The following is a 25,627-nucleotide window of genomic DNA, read 5'->3' on the forward strand; positions in this document are numbered from 1 at the left end:
TAGCAGAATGACTATGTAAACCCTATAGTTCAGGAGCTCGTAACCTGTTTTTGTGCTGTGAACCTTTTAGCAGTCTATCAGAGCTAATGAACATCCCTTCAGAATAATTTTTTTTTTACTTTTTTAAATTGTGGTAAAATATATATAACATAAAATTTGTGGTTTTAACCATTTTAAAGTGTACAAATTAGCAGCATTAATGACATTCACGTTGTTGTGCAACCATCACCACTATCTATTTCCAAAACTTTTTCATCACCCCAAACAGAAACTCTGTACCCATTAGGCAATAACTCCCCATTTCCCCCTCCTCCAGCCCCTGGTAACCTCTCTTCTACTTTCTGTCTCTATGGATTGTGTATTCTAAATATTTCATTTAAATGGAATCAGACAATATTTGTCTTTCATGTCTGGTTTATTTCACTTAGCACAATGGTGTAGCGTGGATCAGTGCTTCATTTCATTTTATGGCTGATGATACTCCATTGTATGTATGTACCACATTTTGTTTATCCATTCGTCTGTTAATGGACACTTAGGTTGTTTCCAATTTTTGTCTATCGTGAATAATGCTACCATGAATATTGGCATAGGAGTATCTGTTCAAGTCCCTGCTTACAATTCTTTTAGGTATACACCTAAGAGTGGACTTGTTGGATCATATATTTAACTTTTTTTTTTTTTTTTTTTTTTTGCGGTACGCGGGCCTGTCACTGTTGTGGCCTCTCCCGTTGCGGAGCACAGGCTCCGGACGCGCAAGCTCAGCGGCCATGGCTCACGGGCGCAGCCGCTCTGCGGCATGTGGGATCTTCCCGGACTGGGGCACGAACCTGTGTCCCCTGCATCGGCAGGCACACTCTCAACCACTGTGCCACCAGGGAAGCCCCTGTTTAACTTTTTGAGGAATTTTTTTTTCACAGCAGCTGCAGCATTGTGCATTCACATCAGCAAGTGTTCCAATTTCTCCATATCCTCTCCAACATTTGTTATTTTCCATTTTTTTAATTATAGCCATACTAGTAGGTGTAAAATGGTATCACATTGTGTGTTGCTTTTTTTTTTTTTTGCATTTCCCTAATAACTAAATATGATGAGCATCTTTTCATGTGCTTATTGGTCACTCGTGAATCTTTTTTGAAGAAATGTCTATTTACTTCCTTTGCCCTTTTAAAAATTAGGTTGTTTATCTTTTTGTTGTTGAATTATAGGAGTCCTTTATATATTCTGGATATTAAACCCTTATCAGATATATGATTTGCAAATATTTTCTCCCATTCTGTAGGTTGTCTGTTGATAGTGTCCTGTGTACACAGTTTTCATTTTAATGAAATGCTATTTATCTATTTTTTTCTTTTGTTGCTTGTGATTTTTGTGTCATATTTAAGAAACTATTGTGAAATCCAAGGTAATGAAGATTTTCCCCTGTTTTCTTCTAAGACTTTTATAGTTTTAGCTCTTAAATTTAGATCCTTGATCCATTCTGAGTTAATTTTATATACGGTATAGAGTAAGAGTCTGGCTTCATTTTTTTCCACGTAGCTATCCCATTTTCCCAGCACTATATGTTGAAGAGTCTATTCTTTCTCCATTGAATGGTCTTGGCCAGAATATTTTTAAATGCATAAAATACATAGTATTATAAAGGAAACCAGTTATATTGAAATATAGTTATCAAAATATGAAAATATCCAAAAATTATATTTAATGATTGTGGGTCTAATAACTACCATACTTTCTAAGTAATGATGAATATAAATGCTATTTTAAGGTATCTGCAGCAATTTTAATGTAATATGAAGATATTTGTGATTCTATTGGTGAAGAAGTCAAGCTCTGCTGATACTACTGTGGTTTGTTGTCAGTGTTCATAACTGAAGGAAATGCTACATTTCAGTTAGGAGGTTAGTGAAAATAAAGATATAATTTTTCCTAAAGTCACATATCCCCATGAATTCTATCTAGAGACACCTTGATCATCCATGGACCTCAGGTTAAAAACCCTTTGTGACCTACATCATGATATTAACCCTAACTACTCAACCTGTCCTCACTCACACTCCAGATTTATTAGTCCCTCTTGTTCCTTGATTTATCACTCATAATTGGCATGAGTTAGGTGACAAGTGAAGAAGGCCTCCACGCAGCCCTATTGCAGACCTTCCTCCCTCTGAGCCTTCTCCTTTGCCCATATCCTGCCGTTTGCAAGTTGTGGTTTTGGATGTCACTCCCCTGTCCTATATCACAACTCTCATTTTTTCTGCTCCAGGATGGGTCAGAGGTCATATATCAAAGAGAGCATTTGGGGGCCACATTGGTTTTGTCTCTACAAAAGGATAATCTTTTCCTGACTTATACCTCATCATAAACAGGTACTACCAAAGAAATTTCAGCCTTACTCCCCTCCAGCTGCCCTATCCTTAGACCCTTAAATCTGACCCACACTGCCTCCCATGGGTTTTTATAGCAGTGCTTATTCCCTACTTCTAAAACAAACAGTTATATCCACTTCTGAATTTTAACCTGAAAGGTAGCACAGCACTGTGGTTAAGAGCAAGACTCAGAAGCCAGATTGCCTGGTTCTGAATCCCAGTTCTGCTGCTTTCCAACTGTGTGACCTTAGGTAAGCTATCCATGCCTACTGTGCTTCAGTAGCCTCATCTATAAAATGGGGATGATAAAAGCACCTACCTTATAAGGCAATTGTGAGGATTTAAAGAATATTTGTAAAGCACCTAGCAAATAGTAAAATAATAATAATAATCTTTTAATTTCATCTCTTCCTTTCTGCAGAAAACCTCATATCTTCCTTCATTTTCTCCCTTTTAGTTACCCAACTGCAATACTCCCTCTCTTTAAAAAAATCTCCCCTGTGCTTTCACATCAACTCTTACATTCCTCACTTTTAAGATGCTTTAACTAGGATCCAGATTCATGTCGAAGTGCTTATAACTCTTCCACCACCAGCTTCAGTTTCTGTTCCTCTAACTCCTTCCTTGATCCCTGTCAGTCTTAGGTCCTCATTATTCCATGTCCATTTTATTTTTTTGCCATGTCAGAGAGCTTTGATGACTCTCCCTAGGGTCGCTGGTCTTCCAGGGTGGCACATGGAGAGGAAGGGACACTGGACCAGATGCAGAAACAAATTGTCCCAATGCCATGCTGTATTCTCCCCCATAGAGGGCCGTAATTGGAGACAGCACACTCTCCACACCCAGGGATTCTCATAAAAATAGCAATATGTTGTTCTTTCTAAACCTATGGTCTTGCTTCTGGCTCCTGAGCAGAATTCAACAGCTGTCGATAGGAACTGTGATGGTAATAGACTGGATAGAACACTGAACTAAAAATCACGAAATCTGGATTCTAGCCCCAATTCTACCCACACTTGTTACTGTGACCTTGGCAAAGACATTTACACTTCTTTGGCCTTAATTAGCTTAGGGACTGTAATGCTCATAGTTGTTAGAGTCAAGCATATTGAAATTACTTCTTTTCTGAGCACACATTTTAGCCTTGCATACACTGAAGTTATATTTGTTGCTACAGTCAAATCACAATTATTCAGAGATAGCTCATACATGAAAAATCTCCATACTCTTTGTTTTCAGCCCATAATGAGATATAAATAGCAAAAAGCAATTTAAAACCATATTAGCAAAAAAAAAAAAAAAACCATATTAGCTTTACTAGTGGATTAATTGATTAACAGATTGATTGATTGGTTTACAATGATTCTGCTGCTTTGATGATCTAAAGGTTTAAGTAGGTTTCCTCAATCTCAGTACTGTTGACGTTTCGGACCGTGAAATCATTTCTTGTGGAGGGCTGTCCTGTGCATTGTAGGATGTTTGGTGGCATCCCTGGCCTCTACCCACTAGAGGCGAGTCGTGACAATCAAAAATGTCTCCAGACATTACCAGATGTCCCTTAGGGAACAAAATTGCTTCTGGTCATTATCCACTGGGTTAAAAGATAATAAGGCCTTATTTTATTCCCTTTTTTCCCATGGCTAATGCCATAAGCACAAGACTCCATATTCTATATTTTCTGTAAATTTCTGCATGTTACAGGTCAAAGCCATGTAGAGTTAATGCTTGGTAAAAATTTCAGTATACAGGAATGATGTGAATGTGTTAATTCTCTGCCACCCACCAACAGCACATCTCAAAACACTATCCTTACCAAGAGAAAGCCATAACAGTCCATTTTTCTACTGGAAAATTTTGGTAGGTTGAATTCTTTTCAAACATTCTGTAAAACCACAGGCCTGATTCGTATGCTGGACTTACAAGGCCTAGTTCTTGTCATACATATGGCACCGGATCTCAGTTGAAGTTGATACTGTCCCCCAGGGAACATTTAGCAGTGTCTGGAGACATTTTTCATTGTCACAACTAGGGGAGGAGATGCTACTGGCATCTAATGGGTAGAGATCGGAGATGCTGCTAAACATCCTACAATGCACAGGACAGACTCACAACAAAGACTTATCCAGTCCAATATGTCCAAATATCAGTAGTGTTGAAAGAAACTCTGTTGTAGGGGAAGAAGAAGGTACTCACAATGCCTTTTCTTGGCCATGTGGGCTTTTTCTTTGGAGAACCTAATCAAGTCTCTGTTCTTTCTCACAGCTGCTCATGGTACAAGTTTCGAAGATGCATGCTTACAATCTTTCCCTTCCTAGAGTGGATGTGTTTTTATCGATTCAAGGATTGGCTTCTTGGAGACTTACTTGCTGGGATAAGTGTTGGCCTCGTGCAAGTTCCCCAAGGTAAGAAAGATACGAAGATTTTTCACCCACAGACAATACACCAGACCTGGTCACTTGCCCAGAGTAAACAAATTACTTGTGCTAGATGAATAGAAAAAAAATGTGAATTCCATTCACATCATTACCATTTGTTTCCTTACCTGCCAAATTTCTAACTCTTCTAGGGTAGTTCCAAAAGTCTCAGTTTAGTTTAGACCCCTGATACCTTCTAGAGTATTTGTAATGCCTGCTCATGGTCATTTTTTGCTCAACTAGTCATTTTATGCTCACTCCAATAGATCTCACTTGGCATTGGTTTTACTTAAAAAGGTGAAGGATAGGAAACACAGCATGCTAGCTTCCCTTCAGCAAGTTACACACACAGCAGTACAGGGGTTATTCTTTGGTCGTACAAACGGCAGTTCAGATATGACACAACAAGATCACACAGATAGGTGCGGGAGCTATCGGGCTTTAGAAGCCCCATTTCCCAAATAGAAACCAACATCTCTTGTAATTCCCATAACTGATGCCTCCATGGGTCCCACAGCGACATGCCCAGTTACAAGAGTCATTGTGCTCTGAGAAGCTCAAAACTAAGGCTTCCCACAAGATATTAATCTTTAATTCATAGTCCCCTTGGTCCAGGTAGAATATACTAATCAGGCTCCTTTTACCATAACTAATGTTGGCTGGTAACACAGCTGACCTTCCACCATTATCAGGTTTCCAAAGAAACAGAGCTAGAAGGTTAACCCAAGATCAACTTGATCAGAGAAAGAGAAAGGATTTTGTGTTAATCCGTTACTCAGAGTAGTTCACAATTCCCTACGTAGTCTTTAAACACCTCTGTTTCTCTCTTCTTCTGGGGCAAACCAAGCAGTGTTGAAACTTGTGATTGTAAAGCACAAATGAAGCCAACCAAAGGGGCCAGTGGCAGCTGAAATCCAACTCTGACATAGGGCTGTTAGTTGGAGAAAAGGGATCCCTTTAAAATAATTAATTAATTATCATACAGTAAAATTTACTTCTTTCATACAGTTCTATTAATTTAAACACAGGTATAGGGTTGTATAACCACGCCACAGTCAAGTTACATAACAGTTGCGTCAGCCCCAAAACTCTCTTGTGCCATCACTTTTTAGTCACATCCTCCACTAACTTCTAACCCCCGGCAACCACAGATCTCTTCTCCATCACCATAGTTCTGTCTTTTCGAAAATGTCATGTAAATGGACTCATACAGTATGTAACTTCTGAAGGGTGGCTTCTTTAATTCAGCTTTATGCCTTTGAAATTAATGCAAATTGTTATGTGCATTGATAGTTTATTCCTTTTTATTGTAGAACAATATTCCATTATATGGCTATATCACAGTTTTTTGTCCATCATTCACTTATTGACGAACATTTTGTTTCCAGTTTTGGGCCATCACAGAGTTGCTGTGAACATTCATGCACAGGTTTTCGTTTGAAAATATTTTTCGTTTCTCTAGGGTAAATAACCCAGGAGTGATATTGTTGGTTATATGGGAAGTGTATGTTTAACTTTGTAAGAAACTGCCACACTGTTTTTCCAGAGTGGCTGTACCTACCATTTTACATTTCCACCAGAATGTATGAGAATTCTAGTTCCTCCACACCCTTGTCAGCACTTGATATTGTCAGTATTTTAAAATTAAGCTTTCTATTTTGAGTTAACTATAGATTCACATGAATTTGTAAGAAACCACAGAGAAGTCCCTTGTATCCCTTACCCACTTTCGTCAGTAGTAAATCTTGCAAAACTATAGATCAGTCTCACAATCAGGATGTTAACATTGATGCAGTCAAGATACAGAACATTTATACCACCACAAGGATCCCTCATATTGCCCTTTTATAGTCACCCCCACTTGCTCTCTGCCCCCATCCCCTCCTTAATCCCTAGCAATCACTCATCTTTTCTTCATTTCTATAATGTTATCATTTCAAGAAAGTTACATAAATGGAGTCATACAGTGTGTAACCATTTGGTATTGGCTTTTTTCACTCATCATAATTCTCTGGAGATTCATCTAGGTTGTTGTGTGTATCAATAGTTTATTCCTTTTTATTTCTGAGTAGTATTCCATGGTATGGATATACCACAGTTTGCTTAAAATTTCACCCTTGAAAGACATCTGGATTGTTTGTAGTTTTTGGCTATTACAAATATAACTATTATGAACATCTGTATGTAGGTTAGTGAACATAGTCTTCATTTCTCTGGGATAAATGTCCAGGAGTGCAATTGTTGGATTGTATAGTAGTTGGCATGTTTAATTTTCTAAGAAACTGCCAAGCTATTTTCTAGAGTGGTTGTATCATTTTACATTCCTATTGTCAATGTGTGAGTGATACCGTTGCTCTGCATCCTCACTACCATTTGGTGTAGTCACTAGTTTTTACTTTAGCCATTCTGATAGGTGTGTAGTGAGATCTCATTGTGGTTTCAGTTTGCATTTCCCTAATGGTTAATGATGTTTAATATCGTTTCATATGCTAATTCTCCATCTATACATTTTAATGAAATGGCTCTTCTTGTCTTTTGCTCATATCCTAACTGGACTGTTTGCATTTTTACTTTTGAGTTTTGAGAGTTATTTATATATTCTAGGTACTAGTCCTTTGTCTTTTGTGTTTGGCAAATATGTTCTCCCAGTCTGTAACTTTCCTTTTAATTCTCTTAACAGAGTATTTACAGAGCAAAATTACTAACTTTGATGAGGTCTACTTTTTGGTATCTGTTATTTTAGCCATTCTAAGAGATATGTAGTGGTATCTCATTGTGTTTTTAATTTGCATTTCCCTAATGGTTAATGAAGTTGAACATCTTTTCATGTTTTTATTTGCTGTCCTTCGATCCCCTTTGGCAAAGTGCCTGTTCAAGTTTTTTGCCCAGTTTTTAATTGGAATTTTTTTCTTATTGTTAATTTTTTTTTTTTTTTTGCAGTACGCGGGCCTCTCACTGCCGTGGCCTCTCCCGTTGCGGAGCACAGGCTTCGGGCGCACAGGCTCGGCGGCCATGGCTCACGAGCCCAGCCGCTCTGCGGCATGTGGGATTTTCCCGGACTGGGGCACAAACCCGCATCCCCTGCATCGGCAGGCGGACTCTCAACCACTGCGCCACCAGGGAAGCCCAGTCTTATTGTTAATTTTTGATAATTCTTTTTATATTCTGAGTACAAGTCCTTTGTCAGATATGTGATTTTCAAATATTTTCTCTCAGTCTGTAGCTTATCTCTTCATTCTCTTGACAGTATCTCTGGCAGAACAAAAGGTTTTAATTTTGATAAAGTCCAATTTATCAATTTTTTTTCCTTTTATGGATTGTACTTTTCTTATCATATATAAAAACTCTTCACTTAACCATCAGGTCACAAAGATTTTCTCCTATGTTTTCTTCTAAAAGTCTTACATTTTATGCTTTACTTTTAGAACTGATCCATTTTGAGTTAATCTTTAAATAAGTTGTGAAGTTTAGGTCAAGGTGTATTTTTTGCTGCATTTTTAAAGAAGACTATTCTCCAATGAATTGCTTTTGAACTCTTGTCAGAGATCAAATAGCCATATTTTTGTGGGACTATTTCTGGACTCTATTCTCTTCCATTGATGTATATGTCTACCCCTTTCCCAATATCATGTGTCAATTATTGTATCTTTTTAGTGAGTCTTAAAATTGGGTAGTGTGATTCCTCCAATTTTATTCTTTTTCGAAATTGTTTTAACTATTCTTTCATACAAATTTTAGAATCAGCTTGTCAATATCTACAAAAAATTCTTCTGAGATTTTGATAGCCATTGATTAAATTCATAGGTTACTTTGAGGAGAATTGATATCTTATTATGTTGAGTTTCCACTCCATGATCACAATAAGTCTCTTTATTTATTTAGGTGTTGCTTTAATTTCTTTCATCAGCATTTGTAGTTTGCAGCATACAGATTCTGTATATATTTTGTTAGATTTATATCTAAGTATTTCATTTTGGAAGAGATATTGTATATGGTAATTTAAAACATTTTTGGTTTCCAGTTGTGCATTGTTTGCATATAGAAATACAATTGAATTTTGTGTGTTTACCTTGTATCCTGCAACTCACTTATTAGTTCTAAGAATCTTTTGTAGATTCCCTGGGACTCACTACATTGATAGTCATATCATCTGTGAGTAGAGACAGTTATGTTTTCTTCCTTCTAATATGAATGGCTTTTATAACTTTTTCTTGCTTATTGTACTAGCTAAGACTTCCAGTATATGTCAAATAAGAGTGGTGAGAATAGACATTTTTGCTTTGTTCCTGATCTCAGGGGAAAATCATTCAATCGTTCAACATTAAGTATGATGTTAGCTGTAGGGTTTTTGTAGGTGCCCTTTATTAGGTGGAGAAAGTTTGTATCTTTTCTAGTTTGCTGAGAATTTTTATCATAAGTGAATGTTGTATTTTGTCAAAGTTTTCCCTTTAGACTGGATTACATGAATTGATTTTAAAATATTGAACTAGCCTTGTATTCCCAGAATAAAGGAGTACCTTTTAAATTTTTCATATGGCAGATACAAACCAGAATGATCCATTTGTATGTGTATATTCACTTCCAGGAAAGTATCAGAAAGTCTCTAGAGCATTCGTGTGGTGCTGAAATGAGAGACCTGAACTCTTGGCACTGATGCTTTGCCTGTGAGTCCTCTACTGACACCATTTATGAAACATCCTTCGTTTATGGTCAAAGTTTGAGGACATTTCTTTGCTAAATTTCCAAGTCATCAGTATAATTTCGTACCAAAATAAGAATGACATTAAGATGTATAAGTATACCTAGCATCCAGCACAGTATTTGGCACATAGTAGGTACTCAAGATATTTGTTGAATAATGATTACATAACTGTGTGAATGAATGAATCCAAGCAACTCTGCTGACTGACTAAGGGAATGTGTGTTATTTTAAGTAGTGTGAATAATGAAATAATTTGTAGTGTAAATAATTCAAAAGTTTTACTTATATTTAAACAGGTAGGCCCTAACGACTTAATAATTTTCTTCAGATGAAACAAAAATACTGCATGATGAAAACCTTATTAAAAAGATGCTGGCTCTTCCTTACAGTAGAATCCCAATTTACAAATGTGAAAGAAAATAGAAAATCACCATTAGTGAAAAACTACAGTCATACTTATTGGAGATAAAATCCACTAACAGAGGTTAAAATTAGTGGGTAAAAGTTTGCAATCTATGTAACAGGATTTGCATAGTTTCAAAGTATCTTCCTCAAGATATTTATCAACTACTCCACTAATTTACAGTAGAGAACCTGGGAGAAACTACCTTAAACAAGTGATCAATGCTATCACCACCAATAGTAAGACATACGGAGATCACGAATCTTGTGATATGATGCACTAAAAAGGACACAATACCATTTCTGCAGTATGCACATCAAAAATGTATAACCTTAGCATGATCATAAGGAACCTAAGCAACCCCAAACTGAGGGGCATTTGGCAAAATAGCTCATCTATTTATACTCTTCCAAAGTGTCAAAGTCAAGAAAGACAATTAAAGACTGAGGAACTATAAGAGATTTTAGGACTAAGGAGAAATAACAACTAAATGGAGTAGGGAACTGTGGATAGAATCCTGGAACAGAAAAAGGAAATTAGGGGAAAAACTGTTGAAATTCAAGTAAAGTATTTAGTTAAATTTCTAATGTTAATTTCCTGATCCCAATAATTATACTATGATTATGACAATGTTAACATTAGAGGAATCTAGGTAAGGTATATATGGAAATGCTCTATTATTTTTGTAGCTTTTCTATAAGTCTAAAATTAGTTCAAAATTAAAAAATTTTTTAAGGTTTTGGAAAGTCTGGAGACTTGGTTTCTCTCTGTTTCTCCATGGCCTAAGCTTAACTGAGACTTAGACCACTTAGTTCTCAGGCCGTTACCAAGTAATTCTCTTACCTTCCCTGCATTGGTGAATTATTTGAAACCCTACATTTCAAAGGACTTTCTCCTCACGCTACGTGTTGCTTATCAAGAGTAAATAGGGCTATTCAGGGACTTCTCTCGTGGCGCAGTGGTTACGCATCTGCCTGCCAATGCAGGGGACACGGGTTTGAGCCCTGGTCCGAGAAGATCCCACATGATGTGGAGCAACTAAGCACGTGTGCCACAACTACTGAGCATGCGCTCCAGAGCCCGCGAGCCACAACTACTGAGCCCGCATGCCACAACTACTGAAGCCCGTGCGCCTAGAGCCTGTGCTCTGCAACAAGAGAAGCCACCGCAATGAGAAGCCCATGCACCACAACGAAGAGTAGTCCCTGCTCACCACAACTAGGGAAAGCCTGCGTGAAGCAACAAAGACCCAATGCAGCCAATAAAAAAAAGAGTAAATAGGGCTATTCGATATTATACTGGAATTCACAGGCAGTGTATTAAAGCAAGGAAAAAAATATAAGGGTAAAGAATTGCAAAGCAAGAAATAATACATCATTCATAGATTTTTTTTTTTTTTTGCAGTATGCGGACCTCTCACTGCTGTGGCCTCTCCTGTTGCGGAGCACAGGCTCCGGACGCGCAGGCTCAGAGGCCATGGCGCACGGGCCCAGCCGCACCACGGCATGTGGGATCCTCCCGGACCGGGGCACGAACCCGTGTCCCCTGCATCGGCAGGCGGACTCTCAACCACTGCACCACCACGGAAGCCCATAGAGATGTATTTTTTAATGTAGAAAATTCAAAAGAATCTACAGATAAATTAATAGAATTAATAAGATTTTATCAAAGTTGCTGGATATAAGATGAGTAAATAAAAATCAATTACACATTCCTTTATACCTGCAGGAAACAGAAAGTGAAAAAAAAATTTTAAATACCATTTACCAAAGCATAGTAAATATGAAGTAAGTTGTAATGAAACTAAGAAATGATGTGCAAGACCTCTATAGAGAAAATATGCAACTTTATTGAGAAATATTAATAAGGACCTAAATTAATTGAAAGATAGCATTTTCCCAGAATAGGCAAATTATTTTGAAGAGCAACATGGGAGGATTTGCTTCTCCAGCTATCAAGACTGAATGTAAAGTTATAATGTTTAAGATAATGTCCATCAAAAGTAGCAAGAATAAATAAACATTCATATATACATATATTGGAATACACAGAAGGAAAATGAGCACTCTCAAGCAACTCACAGCAACATGGAAGATGCTTATATACATAATAAGAAGAAAAATAAGCAGAAATAAAAATTGTATACTGTGTAATTCCATTAATATAAAGTTCAAAAGTGGACAAACCAAACTACACTGTTTAGGGATATGTATACCAGTGGTAAAACTATAAAGAAAAGCAAAGAAATTATTATCACAAAAGTCAAAATAATGAATACCTCTGTGGGGAGGGATGGAGTTGTGATTAAAGATCTGGGTGGGGATAACATGGGTGTTTGTTTTATAAATATTATTAAGCTCAATATCTATTTTAATGAACTTTCTATTTATATATTTCACAATAAAAATGGGGATTGCTAAATTTTTTACAAAACTATTACTAGACTAATTACTAAAAAAAGTAATTAAACAGTGTGGTGGACTTCCCTGGTGGTGCAGTGGTTAAGAATCTGCCTGCCAATGTAGGGGACACGGGTTCGAGCCCTGGTCCGGGAAGATCCCACATGCCACGGAGAAGCTAAGCCCGTGTGCCACAACTACTGAGCCTGCACTCTAGAGCCCGTGAGTCACAACTACTGAGCCCGCGTGCCACGACTACTGAAGCCTGCGTGTCTAGAGCCTGTGCTCTGCAACAAGAGAAGCCACTGCAATGAGAAGTCCACGCAGCGCAACAGAGTAGCCCCTGCTCGCCACAACTAGAGAAAGACTGCATGCTGCAATGAAGACCCAACACAGACAAAAATAAATAAATAAATAAATTTATATAAAAACAAAACAAACAAAACAGTGTGGTATTACAGACTTAGACAATTAGGCCAGTGGAACAGAAAAGGGTCACACATTTATATGTTGCATGGTTTGTATCAGATGTGTCACTATAGAAACAGACTTTTAAAAAATGATGTGAAACAATTGAATACTTATATAAAAAAATCAATTTGTAGACCTCTACCTCACAGCATACACAAAAATCTATTCCTTTTAGATTAAAGACCCAAATATGAAAGATAAAACTATAAAGATGTTTTTGGAATAATATAGGAGAATATCTTCATGGTCTTGAGGTAGAAAATGTTTCTTAAACAAGACACAAAAAGCACTAGCCTAAAAGGAAATGACTGTTAAGTTGAATTAAATAAAAATTAAGAACTTCTGTTTATTCAAAGACATGATGAAGGTTGAAAAGCAAACCATGGAATACCCAACAAAGGACTATAATATATATATTCCTACATATGTGTAAGGCACTGCTAAGTAAAACTGATCAACATTATTGGTAATCAATGAAGTAGAAGTGGAAATTAACTAACTCATACACACTAAAATAAAAATTCTGACAGTATCATGTGCTAATACAGATGTAGATAATGGGAGTTGTCGTACGGTGTTGGTGGGAATGTAAATCGTACAACCATTTGGAAAACAGTTTGGCATATTCTGGTAAATGCCCCAGCAGTTATGCTTCAGGGTATATCATCTTGAGGAATTTATACATCTGTGCACCTGGAATCATGTACAAGAATATTCATAGCAGCATTGTTCATAATGGCCCCCAAACTGGAAACAAAGACAGGAGACTATGTAAGCCTGGAGACAAAGAGAATGGGGAGATAGCTGCCTGGACCCTGATGGCTTTTTAGTTCTGTTTCCAGTCTCTGATGAGGCCCAACTGACCTTTGTCCTCTTTTAATAAATTTCCTATTTTGGGAATTCCTTGGTGGTCCAGTGGTTAGGACTCAGTGCTTTCACTGCCAGGGTCCAGGGTCAAGCCTGTGTTGAGGAACTAAGATCCCGCAAGCTGGGCGGTGCAGTCAAAAAAAATTCTTCTCTTTTGCTCAAGCTGATTTGAGCAGGTTTTCTGTTACTTGCAGTCAACTGAGGTTTGCTTAGGGAAAATATGTGGAAGGGGAACCTATAAATTACAAAAGACTCAAGAGACATATCTACTAATGTGAGGACCTAATTTGATATAAACACAAAAATTGTGAAAGAAAGCACAACAACAACAACATCAACAAAACAAAACACAACATATAATAGCAAATAACTTTTTTAAAAGATCACCCCCAAACCCACCATACCTCTGGTTCAAGGTCTCTCAGGAGGTGGCAGTCAAATTGTCAGTTATCTCAAGGCTCTACTGAGGCTGGAGGATCAGCTTCCAGGCTCACCCGTGTTTGCTGGCAGGCCTGGGTTTCTCGCCATGTGGGCCTCTACATGGGCTGCTTGAGTGTCCTCACAACACGGCTGCTGGTAGGACCGTGTATGGGGCCCAGTGCAAGGTGAAAATGCGGCGTCCCTAGTTCAGAAATTATCCAGAATTTCAAGATGGTCAGAGTAGAGCATTAAGCCAAGTGTGGAGCCTTTCTAAGCCCAGGGCACTGTGTGATTGCATAGGTCACACACCCATGAAGTCAACTCTGGCAGCTGATGACCTGAATGAAAGAGAGAGCCAGAGAGCAACCAAGACAGGAGCCACAGTCTTGCAACCTAATCTCAAAAGTGACATCATTTTTGTTGTAGCCTATTTATTAGAAGTAAGTTATTTCATGCTTTAGGGGTGGAGCTCAAAAAAGGGCATGAATACCAATTAGCCATTGTAGATCATCTTAGAGGTGGTCTACCAGTACAACCATGTATGAGAAATCAGGGAAATTTGAACATTGACTGGATATTTGATGATGTTAAAGAACCATTAATAATTTCTTAGGTGTGATGATGGTATTGTACTCAAAAGAGGGTGTTTTTAAAAAAGATATATACTGAAAATATGTACAGGTGAAATGATTTAGTGTTTTGGATTTGCCTCAAAATAATATGGGATGGGAGAGGAATGGGGGCATTGATGAAACAAGATTGGCCATGAGTTGACCATTGTTGAAGTGGGTGATCGGTACTTGGGGGTTCATTATACTCTATTTTTCAATAAGTTTAAACTTTTCCATTAAAAAAAGCCTTGCTCGTTTAAGGCAATAAATTGGCTCACCGGATTCATAACTGATTTCTGATGAGCACACTGGTATGATGTAAATTGAAGAGAGCCCCTCAGGGCAGGAGCTGTGGACTTGAGACGTCAAAGGATGACACCATGAATGTTAATCCATTTGCCTCAAAATTTCCAAATTCTCATGGTGCTTCTTAGAAAAGAAAGTAAGTATTGAAGAAGGAGCTGAAGGAAGAGACTGGAGTGGTTGGCATATGCAAGAGAGACAACACATACCAACTTGGAGTCACGTCAGTTAAGTGTGACAATCCTTACCTGTTCTCCAGCTTTTTCTCCAGCCCTGGAGGATTCCTAGGGCCTTCTTGTACTAGACTGGGGGTAAGAATGGGGCTCTTCTGAGCTGTTGGAATTAAAGATCTTATTGCTGTGATGTTTGCTTTCCATGATTTGCATGAAGACCTCACAGTGAAAGGTGTTTAAGCCTATGATTTAGAATTGATGTGTAAGAGCTTGTGATAAAATAGGAAGAGAAGGGCTTCCCTGGTGGCGCAGTGGTTGAGAGTCCGCCTGCCGATGCAGGGGACGCAAGTTTGTGCCCCGTTCCAGGAAGATCCCACATGCCGCGGAGCAGCTGGGCCCCTGAGCCATGGCCTCTGCGCGTCCGGAGCCTGTGCTCCGCAACGGGAGAGGCCACAGCAGTGAGACGCCCATATACAGCAAAAAAAAAAAAAAAAAAAAAAATAGGAAGAGAAGTTAGAAATCAAAGGAGATAATAAAAAGTACTAATTAAGGGCTGTATGCCAAGGGATTCTGTTACCATAGTCAGCTGTATACATGGGTCATTTTTATTTTAAATATTCTTTACAGCTTTTATTTCAGGTGACTTTTAAAAGCCAGGCTACCTTTGCTTACTTAAAGTATCTTGCTTTTCAGGCCTGACGTTTGGTTTGCTGGCAAGGCAACTGGTTCCTCCTCTCAATATCTCTTATGCAGCTTTCTGTGCTTCAATAATTTATGGAATTTTGGGATCATGTCATCAAATGTCCATTGGTGAGTTCAGTGCCGGAACCACAGGAGGTGGATGAAGTCTCCATCTCAGTCATTTGCTTATTGCTAAGGAACCCAAGCTAAAGCTATGTTTAAGGTAGAAAGAAAGGAGGCAGAAGATGGATATTCTATCCATAGCATTAGTGTTCAGATTTTAGAAATTGAACACTTCTTTTGTGATATTATTAATGTCACCACCAGACAAACAGGCCAGCAAGCTATTAAAGGAATTATAGGACAAGAGGTACTTTTCTTGGTGAAATTACCACATGTTGGAATCTGACTATCCTCAACCTGGAAGATCCAGAAATGATTTTGCCCAAACTCCTAGAGTGGATCCACTTTTCAACTGTACCCCTAATAACCAAAATCTGTGGACCTGATTTATAATAATCATGTCAGGGCTTCCTTGGTGGCACAGTGGTTAGGAATCCGCCTGCTGCCGGAGACACGGGTTCGAGCCCTGGTCTGGGAAGACCCCCACATGCCGCAGAGCAACAAAGCCCCTGTGCCACAACTACCGAGCCTGCACTCTACAGCCCGCGAGCCACAACTACTGAGCCTGTGTGCCACAACTACTGAAGCCCACGCGCCTAGAGCCTGTGCTCCGCAACACGAGAAACCACCGCAATGAGAAGCCTGTGCACCGCAGCAAAGAGTAGCCGTTGCTCACTGCAACTAGAGATAGCCTGCGTGCAGCAACGAAGCCCCAATGTGGCCAAAAATAAATAAATAAATAAAATAAATTTATATAAAAAAAAACAATAATCACGTCAGATTATTAATTTACATTGAGAAAATGCTGTCATAGTAATCAAAGCACTCAAACCCACAGGATAAGCACTTTTCTTCCCTGAGTCAAAAGTCCATCTACTAATTTATAATTGGAAATGACTGTTACAGAGACCAGACTAGCTGAAGTTCATATAATTAGCACAATTACTTCCCCTAGGTGAACCCATACAGAAATCAAATCACAAAATGCCCTGAGAGTCTCAGAAGGGCATCGCCAACATTCACTCAGTAAAGTGCCTTTTTCTGAGCTTCCACACTGTGTAACTGACCAAGCAACCAACACTGACCATTCTGACTGTCACAGTTTTTCTCCAGGTCTGTTTGTATATTCAGTCCAGTTCCCATCCCATTCTGTTGAGTGCTCCTTTGCCTTTTTTAAGGACAATATTCCATATCTTTCCTAAAATCTATCATGTGTTGATTTTACATTTGAACACTAAGAGAACTATTTTATTCCCATTTTTCCAAGTTCCCAGAGCACATTACAATCATTTCCAAATACTGATAACAAGGACTACTAGAGTTTTGTTTCTGTTAGGTATTTTAAAGGTAAGATTTGCCTTTGCCTCCCTTATGCTGATAGTAGAAGTAAATGAAATTATATTTGAAATAGGTTTAGCTCCATGTCATTTTGCACCTATTAAATCCTTCATAAGTGTTAGGTATTATTTTTCTTCTTATTATTATTGATTAGCTTTGTTTTCTGATCCTTTCACCACCATCTCATGTTTTACCGTTTCTAAGAACAGGCACAGTGGCTGAGCCTGATATATATTTCTAGTCAATTTCTCTTTAATCCTACTCCATATGCCCATGATGCAAAGAGGTTAATACCTAGACCACCAAGATCTAAAACTTGTGAGTTCGTTACAGTACGTGGAGCCAGAGTTCTTTTCCCTGCTCTTTCTTATTTCTTGGTGGCCACTTTCAAATAAGAAAAGTTTGTCAGATCAAGAACAAAACATCAGACCATGCCTTGCTTTTGTCAATATCTGTCAGTTTACCTGGACTTAAAACCTCACCTTCTGCCTGAACATTTTCTTTCATAGGTACATTCTTCCTTGTGAGTGCTCTGACGATCAATGTCCTAGGGACATACCCATTCAACGGTGGCCACGTAATACTGGGAACTTTCATCAAGGATGACTTTTCTAACCTCTCCTTCTTTGAGAACTATAACAAATCCTTGAGTGTGATGGCATCCACAACGTTGCTGACTGGGATTATTCAGGTAGGACCTGAGTCTCTGAACCCCTAAAAAAGCAATAAATAAATAAAGGGTCTGCACATGGACCCCTTCCTTTAATTGCTCCTGTTACCCATTGTGATATATCTGGAACTTAAGTGATTTAAGTTTTCAAAAACTTATGGGTCTTGTGGATAGGCTATCTCCTCAGTAACAAAACTTCTCCCTCCTCTGAAGTCTACCACATTGGTTTAGGATGACATACTCAATATTCTCATCAGTCCCTGATACTCTAAGACTAAAGAAGTGTCCCAGGGACTGTGGCCTAGAGTTCTACTCATGATTTCACGTTTTATTATTATTATTATTATTTATTTTTTTTTTTGCGGTATGCAGGCCTCTCACTGTTGTGGCCTCTCCCATTGCGGAGCACAGGATCCGGACACGCAGGCTCAGTGGCCATGGCTCACGGGCCTAGCCGCTCCGTGGCATGTGGGATCTTCCTGGACCGGGGCACGAACCCGTGTCCCCTGCATCGGCAGGCGGACTCTCAACCACTGCGCCACCAGGGAAGCCCATGATTTCACGTTTTAAAAAATTTCTTTCTATTCTTTCAACAAGAATAGCATTCATGGGATCACATACTATATTTTTGGTTAGTGACCATTAGAGTCAGACCTGAAATCCTTTTTCTGCAATGACGGGACTCAGCTAATGGGCAATATCAATGACTTATTAAAATATCAAACCTTATTTTGGGCTTATTTTTAATTTCTTCTGTGAGTCTACCATCTGAAGTGTCACCCACTGAACTAAAGTCACATATTTCAGTTTTATTTCTCTTTCTTCTCAGCTAACCTGCTCTATAGCTAATTTTCACTGATTTCCCCTGGGGCCATCTTTTATTAGGCAAGGACTTATTGGAAGCCTACAAAGGCAGGCTATTATGGTAGGCTGACCCCAGCCCTGACACTTACCAGCTATGTGACTTACTTAAGTTATCTTACCTTCGTGGGCCTCAGTTTCTTCATGTTTAAAATGGGAAAAATAATATTTGTATTGCAGAGTTCTTGTGAGGATTAAGTGAGAAAATGCATGCAAAGCATTCAGCCCAGAGCCTGTCACATAGTAAGTGTTAATAAATTATAATTACCAAGTATAGAGAAATGAAATTTGTACTTTAATAGAGACCCAAAATTTTTTTTAAAAAGATATAATACCAGGCTTCCCTGATGGTGCAGTGATTGAGAGGCCGCCGGCCAATGCAGGGGACGTGGGTTCGAGCACTGGTCCGGGAAGATCCCACATGCCGCGGAGCAGCTAGGCTCGTGTGCCACAGCTGCTAAGCCTGTGCTCTGGAGCCTGTGAGCCACAACTACTGAGCCCACGTGCCACAACTACGGAAGCCCACATGCCCAGAGCCCGTGCTCTGCAACAAGAGAAGCCACTGCAATGAGAAGCCCATGCACCACAACGAAGAGTAGCCCCCGCTTGCTGCAACTAGAGAAAGCCCGCAAGCAGCAACGAAGACCCAGTGCAGCCAAAAATAAATAAATAAAATAAATAAATTTATTAAAAAAATAAAAATAAAAAGATATAATACCTGTGTTTAAAATATTCAATCTTGTAGGTGAAGACAAAATAACAGGCAGTAAGTCAGCAACCTATTAATTATCTAAGTGGCCTTGGCAAGTTCTTTCCCCTTGTTTGAGTGTCATTTTTTTTTCATGTAATAAAGGAGGAGATATTCCATTTACAGAAAGATGGAATATATGTACTTTTGCCTATTCCTCCTGCTAAGAAAACTAAAAACCTTGGAAAATTATATACAAAACAAACGTAAAATGACTCTGGAAGGTGAAGAGAAGAAGACAAACTGGCTCAGACCCAAGGAACAACACAGTGGTGAATTCCTTGGGTTTTCTTCTTTGCCTCATATATCTCAGACTTGGTGCTGAAGAAGCCAGAAACCCAAAATGCCAACACGGGCAGACCAAAAAAAAGCCCCAACAAAAGTCTGCTCTTTATAGCCACAGGACCAGGAAAGACTAGCAAGACTGAAAACTTTTACCCAATAACTGCTCTACTCCAGACAAACACCAAACAAAACAAAACAAAACAAAACAAAAACAACCTGTGGTGTCATCCCCACTCATGCCAGCAAAGGCCAAGCAGGGAGCCCAGACTTCCACACTCACCCAGCTGTAATGAGGTAGCCACCTGGGGTATTGTCAGAGAAGGCCTGGGAGTCAAGGGAGTCAAGACTTTCATCTCCACGGGGCAGTAATGAGACACCCTTCCTAATCCTTGCTGGGGTGTGTCAGAGAAAGCCTAGTGAAGGGTCAGATCTTTCACCCAACACAGCATTAATGATGACAACCCCCTCTTCAGCAGTGTCAATGGAGGTGATGTAGGGAGAAATAAAGGCATTTCTGTCTCTCCCAGCCAGGATGGGAGGCCTAGTGGGGAGCCAGAACTTCCATCCCTTCCCAGCAAAAATGAAGAGTCCCTATTGCCTCAAGTGTCAGTGGATTTTGAGAGGATTTTGAGAGGAGAACCTGGACTTCTGCCTTACCAGACAGTAACAAGGTGGCACCTTCCCCTTCCCCTGCCAGCAGTTTATCAAAATAAGCTGGCTAAAACAGAAGGTTTAAATAAGATCCAGAGTCTTATAGCATAGTACACAAAATGTCAACAATTAAACTGAAAATAACTTGTCATATCAAGAACTGAGAACATTTCAACTTAAATGAAGAAAGACAAGAAAAAGATGCCAGCACTGAGTTGATAGAGATATCAGAATTATCTGGGATAAATTATAAAGCAGCCATCCTAAAAACGCTTCAGCAACCAATTATGAACATGCTTGAAACAAGTGAAAAAATAGAAAGTCTTAAAAAATAAATAGAAGATGTAAAGAAGAACCAAATGAAAATTTTGGAGCTGAAATATACAGTAACCAAAATTAAAAATTCAAAGGATGGGCTCAACAGCAAAATGGAGGAGACAGAGGAAAAAATCAATGAACTTGAAGACAGAACAATAGAAATTACCCAGTCCGAACAACAGAGAGAAAATAGACGGAAAAAAAAATTAACAGAGCCTCAGGGACAAATGGGACTATAAAAAAAGCTCTAAAATTTGTGTCATAAGCATCCCAGAAAGGAAGGAGAAAAAAGATGGGGCTGAGTTATTTGAAGAAATAATAGCTGAAAACTCCCCAAATTTGGCAAAAAATATAATCCTACGGATTTAAGAAGCTTGGAAAAACCCAAAGAAGATAAATCCATAGAAATCCACATCAAGACAAATCATGTTTTGTTTTGTTTTTTTAATTTTTGGCTGCATTGGGTTTTTGTTGCCATGCTCAGGCTTTCTCTAGTTGTGGCGAGTGGGGCCCATTCTTCATTGCGGTGCACAGGCTTCTCATTGCGGTGGCTTCTCTTGTTGCGGAGCACGAGCTCTAGGCATGTGGGCTTCAGTAGTTGCGATGTGTGGGCTCAGCAGTTGTGCCACATGAGCTCAATAGTTGTGGCTTGCGAGCTGTAGAGTGCAGGCTCAGTAGTTGTGGTGCATGGGCTCAGTTCCTCCGTGGCATGTGGGATCTTCTCTGACCAGGGCTTGAACCCATGTCCCCTGCATTGGCAAGTGGATTCTTAACCACTGCACCACCAGGGAAGTCCCCATAGTCAACTTCTGAAAACTAAAAACAATGAAAAAAAAATCTTGAAAGCAGTGAGAGAAACACTTCACTACAGGAGGAAAATAATTTAAATGATAGCAGATTTCTTGTTAGAAACCATGGAGACCAGAAGGAAATTGCACAATATTTTTTGTTTGCTGAAAGAACTGTCAATCCAAAATCATAGCCTCAGTGAAAATATCCTTCAAGAATGAAGAAGAGGGATTTCCCTGGTGGTGCAGTGGTTAAGAATCCGCCTGCCCATACAGGCGACACAGGTTCGAGCCCTGGTCCGGGAAGATCCCACATGCTGCAGAGCTACTAAGCCCATGCAACACAACTACTGAGCCTGTGCTCTAGAGCCTGCGAGCCACAACTACTGAGCCCACATGCCACAACTACTGAAGCCTGCATGTCTAGAGGCCATGCTCCACAACAAAGAGAAGCCACCGCAATGAGAAGCCCACATACCGCAACAAAGAGTAGCCCCCGCTCGCCACAACTAGAGAAAGCCTACATGCAGCAATGACGACCCAACACAGCCAAAAATAAATACATTAATTAAAAAAAAAAAGAATGAAGGAGATACCAAGACGTTCTCAGATGAAGCAAAACTAAGAGAATTTGTCACCAGCAAGACCTACCCTAAAAGAATGGCTAATGGAAGTTCTCTAAACAGAAAGGAAATGATAAAAGAAGGCATCTTGGAACATCAAGAAGGAAGAAAGAACAATGGAAAGGGAAAAATATGGATAAATATGGTAGTTTTCCTTGCTTGTTGGGTTTTCTAAATTATGTTCAATGGTTGAAACAAAATTATAACACTGTCTGATGTGGTTCAAAATGAATATGGAAGAAATACTTAAAACAATTCTTTTATAAAAAACATAAAGGGAGGTAAAGTTTCTATAATTTGCTCAAACTGGTAAAATGTTTACACCGGTAGACTGTGATAAGTTATGCATATATAATGTAATACCTAGGACAACCACTTAAAATCTATACAAAGAGATACACTCAAAAACACTATAGATAAATCAAAATGAAATTCTAAAAAATGTTCAAGTAACCAATGAAATCAGGAAAAATAAAGAGTTGAAAAACAGAGAAAACAAACAGGAAAATGGCAGACGTAAGCCCTAACGTATTGACATTTACATTAAAGTTAGAGACTGACATATTTAGAAATATGCTGTCTACAAGAAACATCAAATATAATAATATAGACAGGTTGAAAGTAAAAAAATGGAAAGATAGATCATGCAAATATTAATCAAAGGAAACAGGATTGGCTATATTAATATCAGATAAAGTAGACTTCAGAGCCAAGAAAATCACCAGAGGTAGACAGGGACATTATATAATGATAAAAGTATCAGTCTACCAGGAAGACATAGCAATCCTACAAAGGTATGCACCAAACAACAGAGCTACAAAATATGTGAAGCAAAAACTGATATAACTGGAAAGGAGAAATAGACAAATCCACAATTACAGTTGGAGACTTCAACACCCCTCGCTCAACAATTGATTGGACAACTAGACAGAAAATCAGCAAGCATATAATAAAATTCAAAATATCAACAACACCAATAGGATTTGAGACATTTACAGAATACTCCCACCAATAACAGCAGAATACACATTCTTTTCAACAACCCATGGAACATACAGCAAGATAGACTGTATCCTGAGCTATAAAACAAACCTCAATAAATTTAAAAGAATTGAAATCAAACAGTATGTTCTCTGACCACAGTGGAATCAAACTAGAACTCAATAATAAAAAGTTAACAGGAAAGTCTCCAAATATCTGGATACTACTAAACAGCATACTTCTAAATAATCCATAAGTCAGGTAGGAAATCTCAAGGGAAGTTTTTAAAAAACACATTGATGTAGGGACTTCCCTGGTGGCACAGTGGGTAAGAATCTGCCTGCCATTGCAGGGGACACGGGTTCAATCCCTGGTCCAGGAAGATCCCACGTGCTGCGGAGCAACTAAACCATGTGCCACAACTACTGAGCCTGTGCTCTAGGGCTGGCGAGCCACAACTACTGAGCCCACGTGCTGCAACTACTGAAGCCCACGTGCCTAGAACCCATGCTCCGTAACAAGAAAAGCCGCCGCAATGAGAAGCCCGTGCACCACAATGAAGAATAGCCCCCACTCGCCACAACTAGAGAAAGCCCGCATGCAGCAACAAAGACCCAACGCAGCCAAAAATAAATAAAATTAAATCTTAAAAAAAATACCTTGAAGTAAATGAAAATAAAACATACCAAAATTTTTGGAACACAGCTAAAGCAGTGCTGAAAAGGAAATTTATAGCACTAAAATGCATAGAGTAGAATAAAGAAAATGTCTCAAATTAATAATAAAAGCTCCCTCTTCAAAACCTAGAAAAATAAGAGCAAATTAAACCCAAAATAAGCAGAAGGAAGGAAATAATAAAGAGCAAAAATGAATGAAATTGGAAAGTTTACATACTGATGATTCCATTTAGGTAAAATTCTTGAAGTGACAAAATTATAGAAATGAAGAATAGATTAGTTGTCGCCAGGGATTAAAGATGGGTAGAGGTCAGAGGATGGAGACTGGAGGTAGAGATGAGAGGTAAGAGGCTATTAAAGGACAACAGGAGGGATCTTTGTGCTGATGGAATTATTGGGTAACTTGGTTGTATTGATGTCAGTATCCTAATTGTGGCATTGTATCAATACTATAGTTGTGCAAGATGTTATCATTGGGGTAACTGGGTAAAACGGATCTCTGTGTGTTGCTTTTTTACAATTTCATGTCAATCTACAATTATTTAAAATAAAAAGTTTAAATTAAAAAAAAAGTCTGAACTAGATATTAATATCTAACATTTATTGCTATGTGCTGTCAATATTCAAAGCACTTTACATGTTTTATCTCATTTGATCCTCACAACACCCCCCTGTATGAGGGTAGGTATTATTCTGGTACTTATTTTAAAGAAATAAAGGTATAAAGAGGTTAAGTGAATTGCCCAAGGTCACATAACCAGTACGATTCAAAACTGGGATTCAGGCTCAGTTTGTCTACCTCTAGAATCTGTGCACTAGATAATCTTAAAGTGAAAACTAGTGTTAATAAAAGTGAAGAGTTTGTTGTCAAAAGAATATAAAGTGGGGACTTCCCTGGCAGTCCAGTGGTTAAGAGTCCACACTTCCACTGCAGAGGGCATGGGTTCGATCTCTGGTTGGGGAATTAAGATCCCGCATGATGCGCAGTGTGGCCAAAAAAAAAGAATATGAAGTGAAGGAATAACTTTTAGCTGGGATGGAGTTGTCTGGGAAGGAAACAACCATTTATTGAGCCTTTCCTTCATTCATCAAACATTTAGTACAGAACTTCCTCAGCTTATGATGGAGTTACATACTGATAAACCCATGGTAAGTTGAAAATACTGTAAGTCGAAAATACATTTAATACACCTAGTTTACCAAACATCATAGCTTAGCCTGGCCTACCTTAAACATGCTCAGAACACTTACATTAGACTACACTTGGGCAAAATCATCTAACTCATTATCTATTTTATAATAAAGTGCTGAATATCTCATGTAATTTGTTGAATACTGTACTAAAGGTGAAAAACAGAATGGCTGTCTGAGTACAGAATAGTTATAAGTGTATCAGTGGTTTACCCTCATGATTGTTTGGCTGACTAAGAGCTGTCGCTCACTGCCACTGCCCGGCATTACAACAGAGTATCATACAGCATATGGCTAGCCCAGAAAAAAAAAATCAAAATTCAAAGTACGGTTTCTACTGAATGCATATGCTTTTGCACCATCGTAAAGTTGAAAAAAATGTTAGAACCATTGTAATTTGGGAACTGTCTGTACTTGTTTTCAATAAGGATGGCAGATAGGTTTCATGTCACAGACCAATTCTGACTGACAATTGATGCCTAGAAAATTACATTAACATCAGATTCTGATGCCACATTACAGCTGGGTAAGGAAGAGTTCTATGGTTAATTATAGATATT

General features: G+C 38.7%; 1 protein-coding gene across 1 annotated transcript in view; it reads left to right on the forward strand.

The window, feature by feature from the left end:
• Nucleotides 1-25,627, forward strand: part of SLC26A8 (solute carrier family 26 member 8) — a 73,349-nt gene that overhangs the window by 7,113 nt on the left and 40,609 nt on the right. The window contains 3 exon segments of the mRNA XM_067753193.1: nucleotides 4,632-4,771; nucleotides 15,826-15,942; nucleotides 17,784-17,965. Of these exon segments, the coding sequence (XP_067609294.1) occupies nucleotides 4,632-4,771; nucleotides 15,826-15,942; nucleotides 17,784-17,965 (439 nt within the window).

The sequence above is a fragment of the Pseudorca crassidens genome, chromosome 10 (assembly GCF_039906515.1).
Source record: "Pseudorca crassidens isolate mPseCra1 chromosome 10, mPseCra1.hap1, whole genome shotgun sequence".
Classification (NCBI taxonomy): Eukaryota; Metazoa; Chordata; class Mammalia; order Artiodactyla; family Delphinidae; genus Pseudorca; species Pseudorca crassidens.